Source organism: Hemicordylus capensis, chromosome 2, assembly GCF_027244095.1.
Source record: "Hemicordylus capensis ecotype Gifberg chromosome 2, rHemCap1.1.pri, whole genome shotgun sequence".
Taxonomy (NCBI): Eukaryota; Metazoa; Chordata; class Lepidosauria; order Squamata; family Cordylidae; genus Hemicordylus; species Hemicordylus capensis.
Genome location: NC_069658.1, coordinates 355295876 through 355316646, shown reverse-complemented (window position 1 = coordinate 355316646; position 20771 = coordinate 355295876). Strand labels below are relative to the sequence as shown.

Sequence of the window (20771 nt, the reverse complement as noted above, 5' to 3'; positions counted from 1 at the left end):
GTGTGCTTCCTTTTGTTTCGCGCCATTTCCCGCCGACTTGACTTTGGAGCGGCGGCACACCGCTTGAATCAGGAGGCGCTCGCTAAGGCGCTTGTGTCCCTCCGCCTTAGCAAGGGACTCCTTGCGTTTCTTTTTCTTCTTTTTGGACAATTCTGTCCCCAAATGCTTGGATTTTTTGAGGGCTTTTGCAGGAGCATGCCCTGAAGTAGATGCTTCTATTGTCAAACCCCCGGGAGCGAAGGGAGCGGGGGCGGGTGGATTAGCTGCTGTTAGAGCGGTGGAGGCTATAGCGGAGGGATCTTCCCGCCCGCTGCCCAAGTTCTGAGGCCACAGGGACGCTTCTGAAAGCGAGCCCTGTAGGAGCTCTTCAGCGTGGGATATATCCATAAAGGACAGAGGAGGGATCACTGATCAAAAGCTAAAACAAAATACTAACAGATTTATCGTGTTCCAATCCAGACCGAATCCAAAGTAAAAAGCGGTGTTTTTTTTCCCCCCTTTGTCAGTCTTTTAGTGCCGAATGCAGAACGGACTCTCTTCCCCCCCTTGCACAAATAGTAATAGGGAGAGGGAGGTAGGAAAAGCAAAGGACAAGGTAAGTACCAAGAATCGAGAAAACCGAGAGGACAAAGGAGGTTGAAGTGGGAAGAAAACACTTGCCAAATACAGAGCTCTCTCCTATGCCGTCTATTCTCGAGTGAGACAGAACTGGAACTGGAAGGCAGCTACGCCTACAAACAGTCACATTTCCAGTTCTGTCTCGAGCATGCGCACTGCTTGACCCGTCCTGAGGCTCTCCTACCACCGGGGAAAAAGGCATGCATGTCCCCTTCTACCTCAAAAGATGTTTCTGGCCTATTCAAGCACAGTGGTGCAGCTGAAGCTGTAGGTGTGTTTCCATAACAAATCTGTATTTGATACTTATCCTAAAACCAGCTGACAGGCAGCATAGAAGAAGTTAAAAGGCGATACATCATAAAATGAGTAAGAAAATTATGAAATCTAGCAGGGATTCAGTAATTTATCTTGTATAAATACACTTGGCTTGTGCTCCTCATTTACTAAATGTACATGTATTTTACAAGAATGTACTTGAGAACCTCTGTTACAGCACTTTGGCAGTCTGGCAGATTGTGTTGTTTTGCAAGGTGGTAATTGTGAGAGGGGGCATGCCACTTTCTGTTGTCAGTTTTCCTATGCTGTAGGGAAAGGTAAACACCTTGCTGTAAATAAGCATATATTAATGAATATTGCTTGAAGACTACCTTGTTTGGGTGTGCTTTTGACTGATAGTTTGTGTTCTTTTTATCCTGCTTATTTATTGCTGCGGGCTGCACTGTGTTAGATGTTGGTAAACTGTTTTGTCTGTTCTTGTAGCAGAACACTGGGATTAAGTATAAAAGGGAAAACCTTTAACCCCTACAATGCTAAAATATGATGGTTTCTCTGTAAATTAAATTTCACTCCTCTCTGCTATGACTCTGGGCAGGAGGAATTTGTCAAACTGACTATAGTAAACAGTTCTGTTACCTTATCACAGTTCTTCTTCTGCCTCAACAGAAGCAACTATTACAAGATAATGGAAGTGCTTCTGTGTCTGTGTTGTGGAATGAAGGTTACTTATGAAGCAGGTATGCAGTGCTGAAACTGGATAGGCATCTATGCTTGCCAGGGGTCAGAGTCCCCAGTTCTCTGACAAGCAAGACACCTAGCACCAGACAGATGCCCTCTCCAGGGGTTTTGTTTTCTACACTGTTCTTTTTTTTTTTAAAGCCCCTTCAGATAAGCAGGCGAAGTGATCTTTATCCCATGATTCTACTACTTCTCTGTGAAGCCCTCTGCTCATGTTGAAGGACTTGGTGGTGGGGGAAGAAAGAGAAGGGGTTGATGGCAACCACAAGTCCTGGCTAGAATACCAAGTCATTATTTGTGGATCCCTGGCATTGGACGTTTCGTAAACTTTACAGTCTCGCATCACGCTAGCTTACTGCACCTTTGAGGTAAATGGAATGGGAAGTGCACAAATGTTAAGGGGCAGGGATCTCTCAAAGAGGTATTGGTGTCCTTGATCTCTGAATATTCATCAACTGTGAAGGGTTAATAGACAACCCCCGCCCCCATGATCAGTTAAGATCAGCTCATAGATCATTTACTTCTTAATACACGACCTACCTAACAGACGGGATAGTTGCCATGATTCTTGAGGTCCTGGTATCAACACTAACTAACCTTGTTAAAAATTGTTTATCTAGTAAGTGGCTCTTAGTTTTTCAACCTGTCTGCTGCTCAGTGTCCTGGTTTCTTACTTGATACCTGCTCTGCTGAGTATACAAATACCTGCCACCTAACTTCTGACTGCAAATAACATGTCATACTAAGAGCCCAGTCCTGTTAATTGAGTGAAGAGGCACTTTTCAAAGTGGTGACTTCCTTATATTTAGCAGAGGGAGAGCTACTGGCCATATCTAACCCCAGCACAGCATCTCTCCAGTGGTTGTTGTCGGTGTCTATTTCATGTTTCTTTTTAGATTGTGAGCCTTGTTGGGACAGGGAAGCATTTTGCTTGCTTATTTTCTATGTAAATTGCTTTGAGCACTTGGTTGAAAAGTGGTATACTATATCAATATTTGTACTACTAGTAGTAGTCCTATATAGTTTTGGAAGTCCCACTAGTATCTAGAAATTCACTCCCAGATTTTCAGCCCAAATCTGACATGGTGTGGTTGTTGGATGATTAGATTAAATTGGCATTCCTGAAATACAGCAGCACATTGATCCTTTCAATCAGAACAGATTACTGTATGGTTTTCAAGGGAATCTTTTTCTTTTTTTAAAAACCTGGCTAAATGCCCATTTAAAAGTAATATTGGTTAATTTGCTAGAATTGGACAGGGCTGGCATCCACAGTGGGCACATTGGTTCATCTCCAATGGTCCACCTTGGCCCACTGCCAAGGAGGAGTAATCACTGCTGGTTCCTGCAGCCTTTGTCTAGTTAGGGATGAAGATTGTGCCCCCTCGGGTGGGCTCTTTCCCCTCTCCATGCACCACAGAGAGGACAGATGGCAGTGGTGGCGGTGGCTGCTTCTCATTGCTTATCTGCTGAAGTGGTAATGGTTGAAGTGCCACTGATGCCACTTGCCTTCTTACCTTTGCGCAGTGGTAGGGACTGGGCTGAGTGAGTCGAATCTTCCCTGCTGCTGAGAGGAAGAAAAGAGGGGAGTGAGTGAGCGAGCAATGGTGGTGACTGTTGCTTGTGTCTTGCTTGCCACCACTGCTTATTCGCATGTCCACTCAATCCACTGGGTATGCTGAAATCACCATCTAGTTCCCAATATGTTCGTGTCAGCTGGTTGTAATATCCTGCTTTTAAATCAAAGCCATCTGGTCTCAAACACTTTCTTCTGTGTTTCCATAGGGAGGCAAATAAGCAACATGTGAGATGTCAGAAGTGCTTGGAATTTGGACACTGGACCTATGAATGTACAGGCAAGAGAAAATATCTGCATAGACCATCAAGGACAACTGAGTTTAAAAAAGCACTTAAAGAAAAAGAGAAGCAACTATTACAACAAAGGTAAGGTCAGCAATGCAGGGAATTGCATGCCACTTGTTGAAAAGTATATATGTGTGATCCACCTTCATTAAGAGGTTGGAAGTCCCTTTTACTTAAGTGGGGAAAGAGATGTGCATAACTCCTTCCTGTTGAAACCTACTGGTAATAAGAGCCGTTACAAACGTAATTTTATGTTTTGTGTATACCCTGCTTCTCAACCAAAATTAGTTTTAAATTTATTTTATATATTTATTTAGCAAATGTATTGATCACCTGACTTCCTTAAACTCAAGGCAGTTTACATAAATTAAAACAATGAAGACAAGAGAAGAAGGGTGGGGGAGAGAAAGAAAAAGACACCCCACCCCCCACACACATACACGTTAAAAACTAAAAGCCTGGCAAAATAGATAGGTTTTCAGGAGCTTGTTTAAGGACAGTAGAGAGGGGGCATTATGAATCTGAGGAGGCAGAGTGTTCCATAAGGAGGGGGCTGCAACAGAGAAGACACTCCCACAAGCCTGGGCCCCACATACCTCCCCTGGGCCCGGAACTCTGAGAAGGCTCACCTGAGACGACCTCACAAGGTGTCTCAGTTCTCTGACTGACTTCTTAATGTGTTCCATCCCTTTGAGAGTAGGCTGAGGGGCTGTGTGCTTCCTGCTTAACTGTAGTTTGTCATGTAGACACTGATACTAATCAGGATGAACTTGTAACTGGATTTGATCATAGTTACCAATTTGTTGCTAACACAAACCCAAAGTGAGTTTTAAATATGGCTTGTTGTTAATAACCATAGGTAAGGATAGGAGGAGGACTGCATACATGCAAGGAGAGGAGATCTGGCAAGGAACATGGGATTCCACACCCTAATCTCTTTACTGTAGTTGAACAGGAAAAAGTTAATCCTTTCCCAATGGCCTGTAAGTTTGTGTTGGATGCATACACACACTTGGTAACTGCCATTGAACACTGTGGGCCTCGCTTCTGGGAGAATATGATTTGCACAGGTACTTAGCTTTGGTTGGGATACCCTTATATTTGTGCAATTGTCAGTTTAGTCATTTTGAGCACTTTTAATAATGTATTGTGGTGATATTCCTTCTGTACAGTTCTGTGGTGGTTTCACATGTCAATGGAAGGGTAAGGATGCACTTGCAGCAATTGTTCTATGTTTATACTTAGTTAACCACCTCGGGTAACAGTGACTCGTTAGGGGTAGGCAGCCCTTGGCACTCCAGCTGTTGTTGGACTGTAACTTGTATCACACCCAGCCAAAATAAATTGTGGCTGTGGATGATGGGAGTTCAACTACAGTTGGAGTGCCGTTCCTCTTTTCCTGGCTTGATGACAGGAGTTCTTCCTCGTGGTCTTTGTGTATCATGCAGGGGTTTGCGCCTGCAGAGAGCCACCATCCGGAACCTTCTAAAGCTTCATTTCATTTCATAAAGAAGAGTGGGAAACCTGGCTCCCCCATCTGACAGTTCACCTCACTCACTCAGGCTTTTGTCTACCGCTGCAGCTGCTACACCTCGGGCTTCCTTTGCTTTGCTGTCTGTCTGTACACAGAATTTGTTATCATATTAGGAAAGTTTTTCTCCCCATCTATTTTGTTTTGTTCTACCTATCTATTCTCTTGTTCACTTCTCCCTGTCACATTTGGTGTTGTGATTATATATCGTGCCGCCCCTGCCTCCCTTCCACCAGGCTGCTTATGGCCACAAAAATCATCTTTAAAATGTCCTCGCAGTGCTCCTCCAAGCTTCCGTCCTCAGACGGCCATTCCCCGTGCTTAACCTGTTTGGGGGAAATGCACCGCACAGACCTGTGTCTGTTCTGCTGGAGCTTTACAAAATGGGCCCGCCATAATCAGGCCACCCACCTTTGGGGGTCTCTTTGGGAAAGAGCTCTCTTAACAGGCTCTTCTGTTGTGGAGAACTTGGAACATTTGGTGCCTGCTCTGCACTCTCTCCCTTGTATGGGAGGACCTCTGTCAGACTTAGTTATGCAGGCTGCCCCCGAACCTGGCTGTTGTGAGCCAAGCCTGATTCACACTCTGTGTATGCTCTGGAGCTAGCAGTGAGAATAAGGCTTGTTCACTCTAGTGACAAATTGGCATAGTTCTTTGATATGGTAAGTGTTTATGATCAGGACATGCAAGCAGGAGGAAGGACAGACACACTTATAAAGTTTCAGTGGGCTTTATTAAGGCAATGGTGCTGATCAGGTAGGTCAGTAAGATCACTTGTGTTTCCTAATAGTGCAACCAAGCAAATAAATGAAATTAATAATGTTTCCCAGTGTAGTATGGTGTTTCTAACTCAAATGTGTTGGTTGCATGTGGTTTCAGTGTTAAACCAAGTAGTAAAACCTAACAAAGGATAGAGAAAATGGAAAGAAGAGAAAGAGGGGGTTGCTTAGGAGCGGGGTGGCAGAATGTCAGAGTTTTATTAGCGGGGAAAGAGGGTGAGGGGGCAAAGGCTGAATTGTCTTCCAGGAAGACATATTACTGAGTCTCGTCATGGCCCATAGGTGCAACGAAGCTGGAGCAGACAGGCTTCAAGCAGGCATGCTGGTTTGCAGGTAGAAATAGACAGAAGTAGTCCCAGCTTTCTCTCCCTGTGGCAGAAGCTGTCAACAGTCTCTTGTCTATCAAGGGGAGCTCCTGCCCTTTTGCTACGTTGCTGGGCAGAAGCTCTTATGATGAGCAAAGGTTTTTGCATGTTCAAAAGCTAAGTTCTTATAGCTGATTTGATCCTTATATCTGTACATAAAGCTCTTTCAAAATAGCAGTGTAAGTCAGGAATCTAAAAAGTGTCCGTTAACTTGTGTCAGAAAAACTGCTCACTCATGACAATTGTTTGTTTGTCAGAGCTGGGTTTCAGGAGATGGAGCGCCATCTCCTACGTACTGCAGTCTATTATCAGGAATGAGTTGTTCCTCCTTGTGTTCTCAAGACAATCTGCATTTCTGAGCTTCGCAGATTTGTCTCTGCTGTGTGAACAAAATTTGAGCTTGAACTCTGCCCCAAAGAGGTGTTAGGAAGCCAAAATAATATCAAGGAAGAAAAACACGAATCCTGTATGTGAGAAATACCAATCTAAACAACATGTGTGTGTAAATTTACTTAGTGTTCATTTCTAAAATCATCCCAAAGTGATTGCATGTAAACATATGTGAAGCAAGAAATCAGTGGTGACAATTGTAGCAAAACATAGCAAGCTGCATGAAAGACAGGATTACTCCTACTTTCCCCAATGCAATTCACAGTTGTAACACAGGACAGGCAGTCCGGCCTGTTTCTCAGGAATTAACCAGTTCACTCAAAGTTTACTTGGTGCCTGGCATCAGGGAATCAAATAACAGAATAATGATTTTGGACACAGGCCTGAGCCTGGCCTTTTTTGGGCGCTCAATGCTTGTTCAGTGCCTTCCTCTGTGGCCGCACTGCCTGCCTCTGCAGTTCCAGCTTTGCCAGGACCGAAAGCGTTCGTAGTACCTCATCCTGAACCATCGGTCCTGGCCACACCTGCTCTTGCCTCAACCACCAGCCTGCTGATTCCTGGCCCTAGCAGGGAGCTATCCTCGTCAGCAACGGGGAAAGATCTCACGATAGCTAAAAAGTGGGCAGAGCTTAAGTTGGGATCGACAGGGAAGGCAGGGACAGTTGCAAAGAAGGCGGCAATGCCTTCTATCACAGTCTTCGGGCTTGGTACCGAAGGAGCTACCTTGGCACCAAAGAAGGAAAAGAAGGCAAAAATGCCAGTGCCTTCAGCACCACCTCAGAAGTAACCCCTGGGCAAAAAGAAAAGGACAACCAAGTTCCTGATGCTTTTTCCTTCAGTGCCTGCTCTCCTCCTGCCTCACCTGAACCCAAACAGTCGGATCCTGAATTCATAGTCTCTAGAGCTGACCGGCTCAGTGACAATTCAAGCACCAGGTCACATGGCACTAGAAGTAGGAGTCCAAGCATCTCACCTAGGCACCAGAGACATAGGAGTTACTTATGAGGCAGGTCCTACTCCCTGAGGAACCGTAGGTTCTCTTACTCTCCAAATGATTAGTCCCAATGGGGAGGTTACTCAGTTTACTACTATGATGGCACGTTTGACCACCACAAAGTCCCTGGGTAGACACTACATTGATTACTATGATAGTTACGCTCTGGACCATCACTAATTCTTCCTTTCATTCTCACCCATGCTACGTATATGCGGAAGGGAGTTGTTGTGACACCATCACCGTGAAAAATATCACAGGTCAAGAAGATCCCATTGCTGGGTCTAGGTCCACCTCAGAATCCCCGCTCAGACCTAGCTCCTGCTCCTGCTCCATGTCCCTGTGCATATCACCTGACTGGGGCGATTTTGGCCACAAGCCCCCAGTACTGTTGGCTCCACAGCCTGTGGTGGTTCAAAACCTGTTACTCTGGCCCCAGAACAACCTCTAGCTCCAGAGCAATATTTACCTTCTCAGCCTCCACCACAAAATCCTGCACCAGAGCATCTGGATCAATCCATGGATGCCTGCTTGGCTATGTGAGACTTGGAGGAGTCCAAGGACCTTGGAGTGCTCACTGAAGACTGTGCACAGGGTTTGGCAGAAAATTCCTCACAAGAGGAATCTAAGCACTATGTTGAACAATTAATTCGCATGGCGACTTCCCTAGTTCACTAACAGACAATTCAGCCCAAGGATCCCATATTTCAGCTCATTCCGACTGATTCCTATGTTCCAGTCGCCCTTCCTCTGATACCCACTCCTGCCCAGGTAGTCAGGGCATCATGAGAGAAGCCTGCCTCTGTCTCACAAACTTCAAAAAAGCTAGAGAGCATGTACAGGATTTAACCAAAGGACACGGGTTTTCTAACTAAACATCCTGTACCAAACTCGGTGGTTGTAGAGTCAGTCCAGTCCTACAACAAACATCACTTGCTGAATGTTCCTGTGGACAGAAAGGGCAAGAAGTTGGACTCATTGGGCAAAAAGGTTTCTCTACATCTTGTCTCTTAGTATGGGTAGCTAACCACCAGGTTTGTTGAGCACATTACCAACACTTCATTTTGGAGAAGCTGGCACCTTTTCTCCAACAACTCCAGCAGGACCATAGAGATGCTGCATTAGTTTTCCTGAATGAGGGTCTCAGTGTGGCAAAGCAGCAGCTACACTCCTGTCGGCAGTTTCCCTGAGGAGTCATGCATGGCTGCGGTCCTCCTCCCTATCACAGGAGGCCAGAACACGCATCAAAGATTTGTTTTTTGACGGCCGGGCCCTATTCGGTGATAAGAATGGTGATATGATTGAAAGAATCCAGAAGCTGTACACCACAGCAAGGTCAATGGCTTTCTCTCAGTCTTCCACTTCTACCTCCAGCTCTGCAAGATGAAAGCCCTGGGCATATTACACTCAGCCCAGGCAATACTCGTACCACTTAGGGGATTCCTTTCATCAGCAGAATGCTTCCAGCACTGCAGGGTGCCCGACTCGGGCTCTAACTCTAGGCCCCAGTTAATCCTCAAACCAAAGGTATCCTACCCCAGGTGACAATGACGCAACTGTGAAGCAGTCGTTCTCAGTATTTTGCAAGGCATGGAGGGAAATAACATCAGATACCTGGGCCTTGGCCATTGTGAGGAAAGGATACAAAATAGAGTCCAACTCTTTGCCCACTTTTTCAGGAATCTGCAGCATGCTGCCGCCTCCTCATCTTATGGCAGAAATAGAATCCCTCCTCTGGAAAGTGGCTATTCAAGGAGTTAGCGACAATGAACACATGGGTTTCTACTTGAGATACTTCACAATCCCCAAACGGGACGGGGGACTGCGGCCGATTCTCAACTAATGGTTTCATGATGTGCAGAAGGTTCCATATGGTAACCATCCCTGCATCCTCTGCCTTCTCTTTCCAGGTGCATGGTTCATATCCATAGATTTAAAGGAAGCCTATTTCCATATTTTTATTGTCCCTCACCATTGCAAATACCTGAGATTCCACGTGTATTCCCGAACGTACCAGTACTCTGTCCTTCCTTTCAGGCTAGCCTCCACCCTGCGCATATTTACCAAGTGCATGGCAGAGTTGGTGGCTCACCTGTGACTCTGAGGTGTCAGTCTTTCGGTACATATGGCTTCTCGTAGCCTCCACAAGGATCCAATTCATGAAGGATATAGAGTTGTTGCTTTGTCATCTTCATTGTCATGATGTGCCAGTACATTTTTTAAAAAGTGAAAGTTAACACCAATGCAGTCAATAGAATTCTTGGGCGTCATTTTGGACTCCAAAACCTCCCTTCCTACTCTACTCAGCAGAGAATCCAATTGATACAGCGAGTAGCTTGCATTTTTCTTCACGTCTCAGAAACACAACATGAAATTTGTCCAGTGTTTACTCAGCCTGATGGTTTCATCCACTGCTGTATTGCCCCAGGCCCGTCTTTGCCTGCGGACATTACAGGCTTGGCTCCTGCGCAACTTCTGTCCCTATATATACTCTCAACAAATAATCCCTGTAGATCCTCACGGAGTGCAGAGGGTGGTCTGCTGGTGGATAAGACTGGTGATATGCTTGAAAGAATTCAGAAGCTGCACACCATGGCAACATCAATGGGTTTCTCCCAGTCTTCAACTTCCACCTCCAGCTCTGCAAGACAAAAAGTCCTGGCCATGTTACACCACCAACTTTGCTCAGGAGACTCCATTCTGAAAGCCATCACCCAGCCTTACAATCACCACAGTTGCATCCAACACTGCTTGGGGAGTGCATTTCAAGTGATTGCTGGGACCTGGTTGTGAGAGTAACAGCACCATCATATCAATTATATGGAGCTCATGGTAATATTCTGGGCACTCAGAACCTTCCACCGCTGGAGAGCAGGATCCTCTGTACTGTTTCTCACGGACAACACAATGGCCAGGCCGAACCTGAACAGGCAGGTAGAGAGAGCGTCTCGATCTCTGCTCTATCTGGCAATGTACCTCTGGCTGTGGTGGCTGGATTGTAGAATTTGGCTGTTAGCAGCACACATCCAAGGGAAAGTCCACACCCTAGAGCAGGCCTGCACAACATAAGGCCCTGGAGGCCAGATTCAGCCCTCAGGGACTGTTTTACTGGACCCCACGTATCCTGCAGCAACACAGGAGCAGGAAACTGCCTTATAGTACCATCTTACACATGTTTTTTCATAAATATGTTCCTTGGTGTACCCAGTGAGGCTTACTCTTATATAAGCATACCTAGGATAGCAGCCTGAAAGCAATGACAATTTAGGGAGAGGAGAGGACTTGGCATTTGTTTGGGGCTGGCAGGCACTCCAAGGACCCCACTGATTGAGCAGGGACAGGACCCATTTTCTGGCCACTATACTTGTTTAAAACTATGGGTCCATTGGCAGGGGGTATAGATCCACAAGTAACTAATAATATTTTTCAATTTAATGTAATAATATGCTAAAATTTGACCTCGGCCCCTGCCTGTGGATGGTTCTGACCCACTAGGGCATATGAGTTGTGTAGCCCTGCTCTTGAGAATGCACTGAGCTGCCAGCACACCCTGTCTCATGAGTGGTGCCTGGATTGGGGCATACTGTGCGAGATTTTTCGGTTGTAGAGAACTCCATATCTGGATGTGTTCACATCAGCCCATTAGGCTATGTGTGAGATTCTGCATCAGGGCAGTAATGGACCCAGAGTCAGAAGGTGACTCTGTGTTCCTTCTACACTGGGGTGGGCAGCTCCTGTATATATTTCCTCCTTTTCATTTGATGCCGAGCGTCCTCCAGACAGAAGATTGAGGACCAAACCGTGCGCATTCTGATCACGCTGTGGTGGCCCTGGTTCACCACACTTCTTCAGCTGTCATGGAGAACTTACCAGCATCTTCCATCTGTGCTGTACGTACTGTTACAGGGGCTGTCATCTCCACCCAGACCTGGAATCTCTGCACCTTACCGCCTGGTGGATAGAGATGTTACTTCCTTCAGTCACCAGGTTCAAGCCATCCTAAGAGCAGTAAGAAAACCTTCCACACTTAAATCCTTTGCAGCCAAATGGACACATTTCTCCAAGTTTGTGAATGGTAAATATGTGAGGGGTGGAGGCTAGCCCGAATGGGATTGCATCTGTGGGGGTTATGTGCGGCTTGTTCTGTGTCATAGTGCCTACATAGGTGCCTCCTTGCTCAGGAGGGCCTCTTCCAGCTGTTCACTGGGAAAATATCCCCCTCCCCCCCATCTTCTGAGTGCAAGTTCAAGTGCTTGGACACAGTCCTGCACATGCAAGGGCTGCAGCAGTCCCACTAGGGAAAATGGGAAAAGACCAGAGAGGTACTGTGGATAGTTGATCCACTGATGCCTCACTACTTGCAGGAGAGAGAAGAGGAGAGACAACACCTGCTCCCAGGTAGACCCCAGGGTGAGGGACTGGGTGCCTGCCTGTTTGCTTCTCCTGCTGCCCCCCCTGTCTGTTATCTGCCCCCCAGGACTGGCTGCTGTGCTGAGGTGAGGCCTTGCAGGATTGGGGCCGGGTAGGAGGGTGACTTGGCAGTTTCCTGCATTCCATCTGCCTAGAGATGCCTGCTCAGGGCTATATAGGCTTCTGCCAGTGGCGGCAGGCCTGCCACCGAAGGGGCGACACCAAAGGGGGTCGCCCTTTGGGGGAGCCACTTCGGGGGACAGCGAGGGCGAGGGCCAGGTCTCTTGGCCTAGGTATTTGAATATTGGGGGGGGGGATTTAATAGTGGAGCTTTTGTTTTAATTTGTCCTGGGTGAGATAATCTTAGAATGTGTCTGGGCTTAACTGGAGATGGGGAGACAGGGGGATTGTCCACTGACTTTGGGGCAGCCATTCCAGTCGTGGTTGGGAATAGAAGAAGTAACGTTGGCAGGTCAGCAGGCCATTACAGGGGAAGGGGACTAGGAAATCTAATAACTGTTTCCCCTTCTGGCTGTCCTGCCAGCTCTTTGACCTTGGGGAGCAGTGCCGATCATTCTTGGAACCTCACCTTGCTCCTCTGTAATGCCAGTTCGGTCCAGAACAAATCAGAAACCATCCGTGATTTGATTCTGGATGAAGGTGCCGACCTGGTATGTATTACAGAGACCTGGCTGGGGGAGGCTGGGGGCCCAGTGTGGTCCCAGCTTCTTCCTCCAGGGTACTCTGTTGAGGAGTGGGTGAGGGACCATGAACGGGGAGGTGAAGTGGCTGTGGTCTATATGAATAACCTTTCCCTTACCAGGATCCCTGTTAGGGTGTCGGACCATATTGAATGTGCATACTTAAGTCTGGGGACCAGGGATAGACTGGGACTTCTGTTGGTGTACCAATCGCCCCGCTGCTCAACAGAGTCCCTAAACTGAGCCGATGGACTTGGTCTTGGACTTGGTGCTGGGGGACTTCAATGTTCACTTTGGGACCGATTTGTCCAGGGCGGCTCAGGAGTTCATAGCGGCCATGACGATTATGGGCCTATCCCAAGTGGTCTCGGGGTCGACACACATTGCTGATCACATGCTTGATTTGGTCTTTCACTCTGATCAGGGTGGTGTTCCGTGGGTGTGGCATCCTGTGATTTCTCCATTGTCATGGACAGACCACCATCTGGTTTAGATAGATAGATAGATAGATAAGTTTATTCGGTCATTGACCAGCAAACATTTACAATAAACCAGTATGTATTTTACAAATAATATAACGAAACCTGGCCATAACAGAAATAATATCAGTGTCCTCATTAGTTAAAAGATAATTTAAATAAAATTCATCAGACCGGCCAGGCAAACTGTCTAACATAGGAGATAAAAGTCTTAAACGGGGTTCCCTATAAAAATCACAATAAAGAATAACGTGAGAGGTAGATTCTATAACCCCTTTGCCATATGGGCAAAGTCGTAAAAGTAGCGGAACTCGCTTAAACCTGCCATCCAATACTGCTGTAGGAAGAACATTTAAACGTGCTAAAGTGAGGGCTCGTCTAAATTTAGGGACAAGCACCACATCAAAGTACTTAGCTGGTTTAAGATTAATAGCTTGACTCCCTAAGTATAAACCCTGCTTGAGCCATGCACCTTCTTGTTGAACTTCTATATCCAGGACACGTTGCTTAACTAACTTCCTGGCTTGCTCAATTCGTACAGTATGCAAATCCTCTATGGAGAGGCCAAAAAAAGAAAATTTACTCAACACAGCTCGTTTCGAGCTCGAATTAAAACCATCATTCATAGCCAAAGAGGCAAAACCCACCTGTCCAAAACTCAGTTTTAACCAAAATTGAAAAATACAGCACCAGTATAAGGATTCCAACCTAATAAGACCAGCTTCTGTTCTGATGACAGCATTCGCAGCACAACACAGAACTTGCAAAATGCATCTAATAAACTTAGTCTGGATAGCCTCCAGTAGGGCAAAATTACTTGCAGTTCCCAGTTGGGCTCCATATAAGAGCAAAGGCAGTACTTTGGCTGCAGCACCATGTGTAAAATGATAAGATTTGATCTTATTTACAACCATTTAAGCAGACTGCCTGATGGAGTTAAAATGGGCATTTCTAGAGCCAACAGAGTGAAACGTAATTCCTAGATATTTAAAGGAATTAACCTGCTCAATCTTGATTCTTTGTATATGGACCAATTATAACGCCTAGCTCACTTAGCGAACACTAAGACTTTAGTCTTACTATAATTTATTTCAATAGACTCTTGGTTACAAAATGATGAGAAGAGTCTTAGGGCACGCTTAAGGCCTATATGTGTCTGCGACATGATAGCCATGTCATCCGCATATAATAATATGGAGACGTGCCTATCGGCTAACTTTTGTGGATGAATAGAGAGGGTGGACAGACAAGTAACCACAGAATTAACATGGATGTTGAACAAAATAGGAGCAAGTATACAGCCCTGACGTACTCCTCTAAAAGTTGGAATTTCCGATGTTAACTGTTCAGTTGGGCCATAATGAACTTTCAAACAAGTATGCTTATGCAGACTAACAATGAGTTTGAATAATCTTTTTATCTGTTCCAAGAGCTTCCAGTTTAGACCACAGTCTCTCTCTAGAAACCAAATCAAATGCAGCTTTAAGATCAATGAATGCTACATAAAGTGCTGAACCTGGGAACCTAGAATACTTCTCTACCAGGAATTGAAGGGTAAAAGCATGTTCTGTGGTGGAACGACCCTCCCGAAAGCCTGCCTGCTCGATAGCTAAAATGTTATCTGCTTCAATCCAGTCTAGAAGTTTTATCAAAAGATGCCTTGAGTAAATTTTACTAATAACATTAAGTAAGCTAATGGGATGATAGTTGGCTGGGTCCTCACACCTACCTTCTTTATAAAGGGGAATTATTATAGCAAGGCCCCAATCGCTGGGTATGTTAGCAGTTAAGATTGGACTCACAATCACTTCCCACTTTCGCAGGGGCGAGGGATGTATTAGGATGATCCGCCCGAGAAGGTTATTGGATCCAATAGTATTTCAGGAACATAGGAAGCTGCCATATACTGAGCCAGACCATTGGTCTATCTAGCTCAGTATTGTCTTCTCAGACTGACAGCAGCTTCTCCAAGGTTGCAGGCAGGAATCTCTCTCAGCCCTATCTTGGAGAAGCCAGGGAGGGAAACTTGAAACCTTCTGCTCTTCCCAGAGCGGCTTCATCCCCTGAGGGGAATATCTTGCAGTGCTCACACATCAAGTCTCCCATTCATATGCAACCAGGGCAGACCCTGCTTAGCTATGGGGACAAGTCATGCTTGCTACCACAAGACCAGCTCTCCAAGAAGCCTTGGAGGGATTTAGTGTTGGCTCTGCTGGTGATCACTGGGGCAGTAGACATGATTGCTCCTAAGCGTCCTCTCTGACCCGCTTCAAAATTGGCCCCATAGTATACGGCAGAACTACGGGGGCTGAAGCGGCGAGGTAGATGACTGGAGCACAAGTGGACAGATTGCAACATAGAGCTCATTTGAAGATCTATGCTCAGGCGATATGTGCGGCAAAGAAGTGATTCTTTTCTGCCTGTATTGCATCCGCTAGTTCACGTCCGGCGGAATTGTTCAGGGTTGTGAGAGGGCTAGTGAGTGCCCCTCCTCCCTTAAATCAGAATCTCGAACCATCGATCACCCGCTGTGATGTGTTTAATGAATTCTTTGTGGAAAAAATCTCTCATATTCAGGCCGACTTAGACTCCGTCTCCACAATTACTTTAGTGTCTGATGTGGAGGTGCCAACCGACTCTTCTTCTGTGATTAGGTTGGATCAGTTCCAATTTGGACTCTTGAGGATGTGGACAAGCTGATTGGAATGGTGTGGTCTACCACCTGTCCTCTTGACCCTTGTCTGACATGGCTTATATTATCTGGCAGGGGAGTTGTTGTAGAAGGCCTGGTAGAAATTATAAATGCGTCTCTGAGGGAAGGTAGGATGCTTCCTTGTCTTAAGGAGGCAATTTATTAGACCACTTCTGAAGAAGCCTACCCTGGATACCTTGGACTTGAACAACTACAGGCCTGTCTCCAACCTTCCGTGGCTGGGCAAGGTAACTGAGAGGGTGGTGGCCTCCCAGCTCCAGACAGTCTTGGATGAAACTGATTATCTTGACCCACTTCAAACTGGCTTTCGGGCTGGCTGTGGGTTGGAGACTGCCTCTGCCAGCCTGATGGATGCTCTCCAACTGGCAATTGACAGAGGAAGTGTGACTCTGTTGGTCCTTCTGGACCTCTTGGCAGCTTTCGATACTATTGACCATAGTATCCTTCTGGAGCATCTGAGGGGGTTGGGAGTTGGAGGCACTGCTTTGTGGTGGTTCCGCTCCTACCTCTCGGGCAGGTTCCAGATGGTGTCCCTTGGAGACTGCTGTTCTTCAAAATCTGAACTCGTGTATGGTGTGCCCCAGGGCTCCATATTGTCTCCAGTGTTGTTTAACATGAAACCGCTGGGAGAGATCATCAGGAGATTTGGTGCAGGGTGCTATCAGTATGCTCATGACACCCAAATCTGTTTCTCCATGTCAGCATCATCGAGAGAGGGCATAATCTCTCTAAATGCCTGCCTGGAGGCAGTGATGGGCTGGATGAGGGATAACAAACTGAGACTTAATCCAGCTAAGACGGAGGTACTCATTGTGTGGGGTCAGAACTCGAGAGATGATTTTGATCTTCCTGTTCTGGATGGGGTCACACTTCCCCAGAAGTAACAGGTACGCAGTCTAGGGGTGCTTTTAGATCCAAGCCTCTCCCTGGTCTCCCAGGTTGAGGCGATGGCCAGAAGTGCCTTCTTTCAGCTTCGGCTGATAGGCCAGCTGTGTCCGTTTCTTGAGGTGAACGACCTCAAAACAGTGATACATCTGCTGGTAACCTCCAGACTGGATTACTGCTATGCGCTCTATGTGGGGCTGCCCTTGTACGTAGTCCAGAAACTACAGCTGGTCCAGAATGCGGCAGCCAGGCTGGTCTCTGGGTCATCTCGGAGAGACCACATAACTCCTGTATTGAAGGAGCTACACTGGCTGCCGATATGTTTCCGGGCAAAATACAAGGTGCTGGTTATAACCTATAAAGCCCTAAACAGTTTGGGTCCTGGGTGTTTAAGAGAACGCCTTCTTCGGCATGAACCCCACCGCCCACTGAGATCGGCTGGAGAGGTCCGTCTGCAGCTGCCACCGGGTCGTCTGGTGGCCACTCAGGGACGGGCCTTCGCTGCTGCCCTGAGGCTTTGGAATGTGCTCCCTAGTGAATTAAGAGCCTCCCCATCTCTGACAGCTTTTTAAAAGTCTGTTAAAAACACATCTCTTCACCCAGGCTTTTAATTAATGCTGTTTTAAATATTATTGTTTTAAAATATTATTTTAAAATTTTTAAATTGTTGTAATGTGTGTTTCCCCCCCCCCCATTTTTTGTCTTAATGAATGTTTTACATTGTTTTTATTCTGTTGTAAACCGCCCAGAGATGTAAGTTTTGGGCGATATAAAAATGTTTTAATAAATTAATAAAAATTCTTCTTCTTCTTCTTCTTCATTGTCTTGTCATCGTCATTTTGACTTGGTTTTGGTGGTTAAAACTCCTGCTAGGTCAGATGCTTCTAAATGATTTACTAGTTCCTTTTTACTAGGTCTGATGTTGTGGGAGGGGCTAGTTTCATCTTCTCCGACTTGGGAGCAAAACTATGCAGTGCCTCAGACTATTTTTCAGATACTATAATCTTTCAAGGTCAATTGAACTTACAAGCAGAAACAAAACTGAAGTTTCCAAAGAGAAACAGGCTGTTCTCTCCTATCCCAAGTGGCTTAACGTGGAAATGGGATAAAAACCACTCGACGAAAGGAAGTCCATTAATTTTGGGGTCATTTTCTACCCTGTCATATTTTTATTAATAACATAAATATCATAACTGGTTAGGGGCCATACTTGTGGATATATTGCATACCAGAGAGCAGGTAAGAGCATGACAATAAGGGCATAGCTGGGAGTGGAGTGGTTTGCTTGTTTACACACATCAATGCAGGGTGGGTGGGTAGAAATCTACCCCCAAATCTGGATGTGTTGTTTCCATATGGTTGAGGCATATGGACTTGTGCCAACTGTAGTAAATAGCCATCAGTATTATTCTAATCTGGAATCTCATTACAATAACTCTACCTTTTAGATGTGGCACTTTGATCTTTCATTGTTTTTGAATATTTTGTACAACTTGAGTTAATATGGCAGTCTACAACAAACAAAGATGAACACAAATTAGTATTATACTTTTTGTATAACTTATTAGCATCCATTTATCACAGTGAAAGAGAAATGGCAAAGGACACCTGGACTAGTAAGTGTTAGTATTTGGTGAAGATGGATGCATAGGGTTTTTAAACTGTTGACTGCCCAGTAGGCATGTGCACAAACCAAGGTTCATGCACAGGTTTGGCACCACCAGGGGGTGGGGTGGGGAGTGGCAAGCCGAATCCTTAAAAAGGAGAGTGGGTCCCCCTGCAGCTTCCTTCTGCAACAGCACTCCCCCAAGAACCAGCATGCAGTGCTGTCACACACATGGGAACTTCTGCCAGCGTGCTGGTTCTTGGGGTGGAGTGCCGTTGCAGCAGGAAGCTGCATGGAGCAGCAGAGAGCAGGTAAAGACATGCTCTCCTCCTTTTTAAAGATCCCATTCACTGCACGCCCCCCTCCCCCGGCACCGCTGAACTGGTTTGGACCTTGTCCGAACTGGTTTCAGCACTGATCCTGTGCATGAACCTCGGTTCGTGCACATTCCTACTGGGCAGAACACAATATCTTGTAGCATATTCTACATTTCAATGACTTGATTGCATGTTTTTTAATGTTAAGGGATGAATATTTGTAGCCTAGATTTTTAGATAAAAGCAAACTACTTTTTAAACCCTGCTAACTGGCCAAAGAGGCCCCTTTTAAAAAAAAGTGGTAATGCACTTTATTTTACAGGGGGAAAGCAATTGGGCCTGTCCACCCTAGCACAATATTCCTCCAGTGACAGTTGCTGGTGTCATGTTTCTTTTTAGATTGTGAGCCCTTTGGGTTCATGATTTTATTTCTCTATATAAACCACTTTGGAAACTTCGTTGAAAAGCAGTATATAAATATTTGTACAAGTAGTTTGTAGTAGTAAAACTATGAACATGGAAAATTTTCAGTACAATGAAAGAATGACTCAAGATCTGAATGATTAGAAATGTGTTCAGTATATTTACTTTAGTAAGACCTCTGAATAGTGTCAATGTATTAGAAGGCTATCCTGCAACTAAGGTTTTATCTGTTAAGGCAAATACTGGTAATGATAAATTTGGCACTGTGCTGGGTACTTGCATTCCTTTAAATGGAGTTATAAAGAGACAGACTCAAAATATAATAGTAATATGCATATTGTTTTGTTAAGCTTAGTGAAAGTCTATCACCTCAGTGGCAGATGATGGCTGACAGCCTAACAAAGTGTATGTGTGTAAACAGAAGCTTCACACATGCACTAGGATCAGCCCCACAGCTCTGTGCACATTTTTGCACACTAGAGCGAGTGGACACTTCCCTTCGAGTGCTTTTGGAGTGCAGAAGAGTACTCCGTTGCAGCGGAAACACTCCGCTGCCCTGCCTTCTCCTCCATTCCCCCCCCCCATGTCCTTGGTACAGAGGAGTGGTAAGGACATGGTAAAACATAAATTCTTGGCACTCCATTTTTTCTTATGCAGAAAACATCACAGTCCCCATGCACACAGATACTTTCACACGCACATGCGGGCATGCCTTCCCCCAGCTAAAACGTTTTCTTAATATCTACCTACCGTAATACAGTCACCTTATATGTTCATACAGTATCTGCAATGCTTCTGTTAGTGACATAGCTATAATTGAACAAGGGGGAACAAATGTCCCTGGGCCCGAGAGGGGGGGGGAGGGAGGAAGTAGAGGAGACCCACCAGTTGAGCAACAGCTAGCTCTTTGCTCTCCTCCTGTGCCTCAGAAGTAGTAGTCAGGGAGGTTGCGGGGAGGGGCTGCCTAGGGCCTGCTCCAACCTTGGTATGGCCCTGGCTTCTCTTCACTCGCGCTTGCTCTTTCTCTCTTTCTCTCCCCCCCCCCCGTGCTGTCTCCTCAGTCAGTTTTCCATGGGAAACTGAGTTTCAGGTTTCACCTCACGATTTAGGGGTAAACTGACTCAGTTGCTTAGGAATATTTGGGATGGGGAAGCAGAGAAAAGAAGTATTATGGTTTTACTCTGATCTTTTCAATGAGGGCAGGATTCAAAAAGGTCCCTAAGTTGCTTTAATTAAATATATTTTCATCTCTGTCTCAGTTTTAGGAGTGAAGGAATGTCAGGCCACATTCCTCTCTCCTCTACTAAATCCTGGTTGGCTGATGCCCAGTGACATTTCCCTCACTTTTGAACCAGTCAGGTGGAGGGAAGGGTGGGTTGAATCTGAGTACCTAGGCAGCCAGTCAGGTGGAAGGCGGGATGCTGCTTGATACTTCACTCCCTTCCCTGAAAGGACTCTACTCAATTGAGGCTGAGATGAGTCCTCCAATCTGGAGCCAGCAGTGAGCCTGGGAGGGGGAGACCAAAGAGTGAGTCGAACTGATGGCCCCTCCCTCAGGGGCCCAGGGACATCCCCCCCCCCTTCATGTATAGCTTTGCCCCTGATCAGCCAGTGTGTTTAAAGTTGATGCCTAAATTTCTGCTGCTCAGACTTGGTTTAAGTTGTCTCTTACTAGGAATTCAG

At 45.9% G+C, this 20771-nt stretch overlaps 1 protein-coding gene across 2 annotated transcripts in view; it reads left to right on the top strand.

Annotated features, from left to right (window-relative positions):
• Positions 1-20771, top strand: part of ZCCHC10 (zinc finger CCHC-type containing 10) — a 41479-nt gene that overhangs the window by 16901 nt on the left and 3807 nt on the right. For both annotated transcript variants that reach the window (XM_053289574.1, XM_053289573.1), the window contains exon 2: positions 3418-3576. In XM_053289574.1, coding sequence (XP_053145549.1) covers positions 3418-3576 — 159 coding nt within the window. The remainder of the gene's footprint in view (positions 1-3417; positions 3577-20771) is intronic.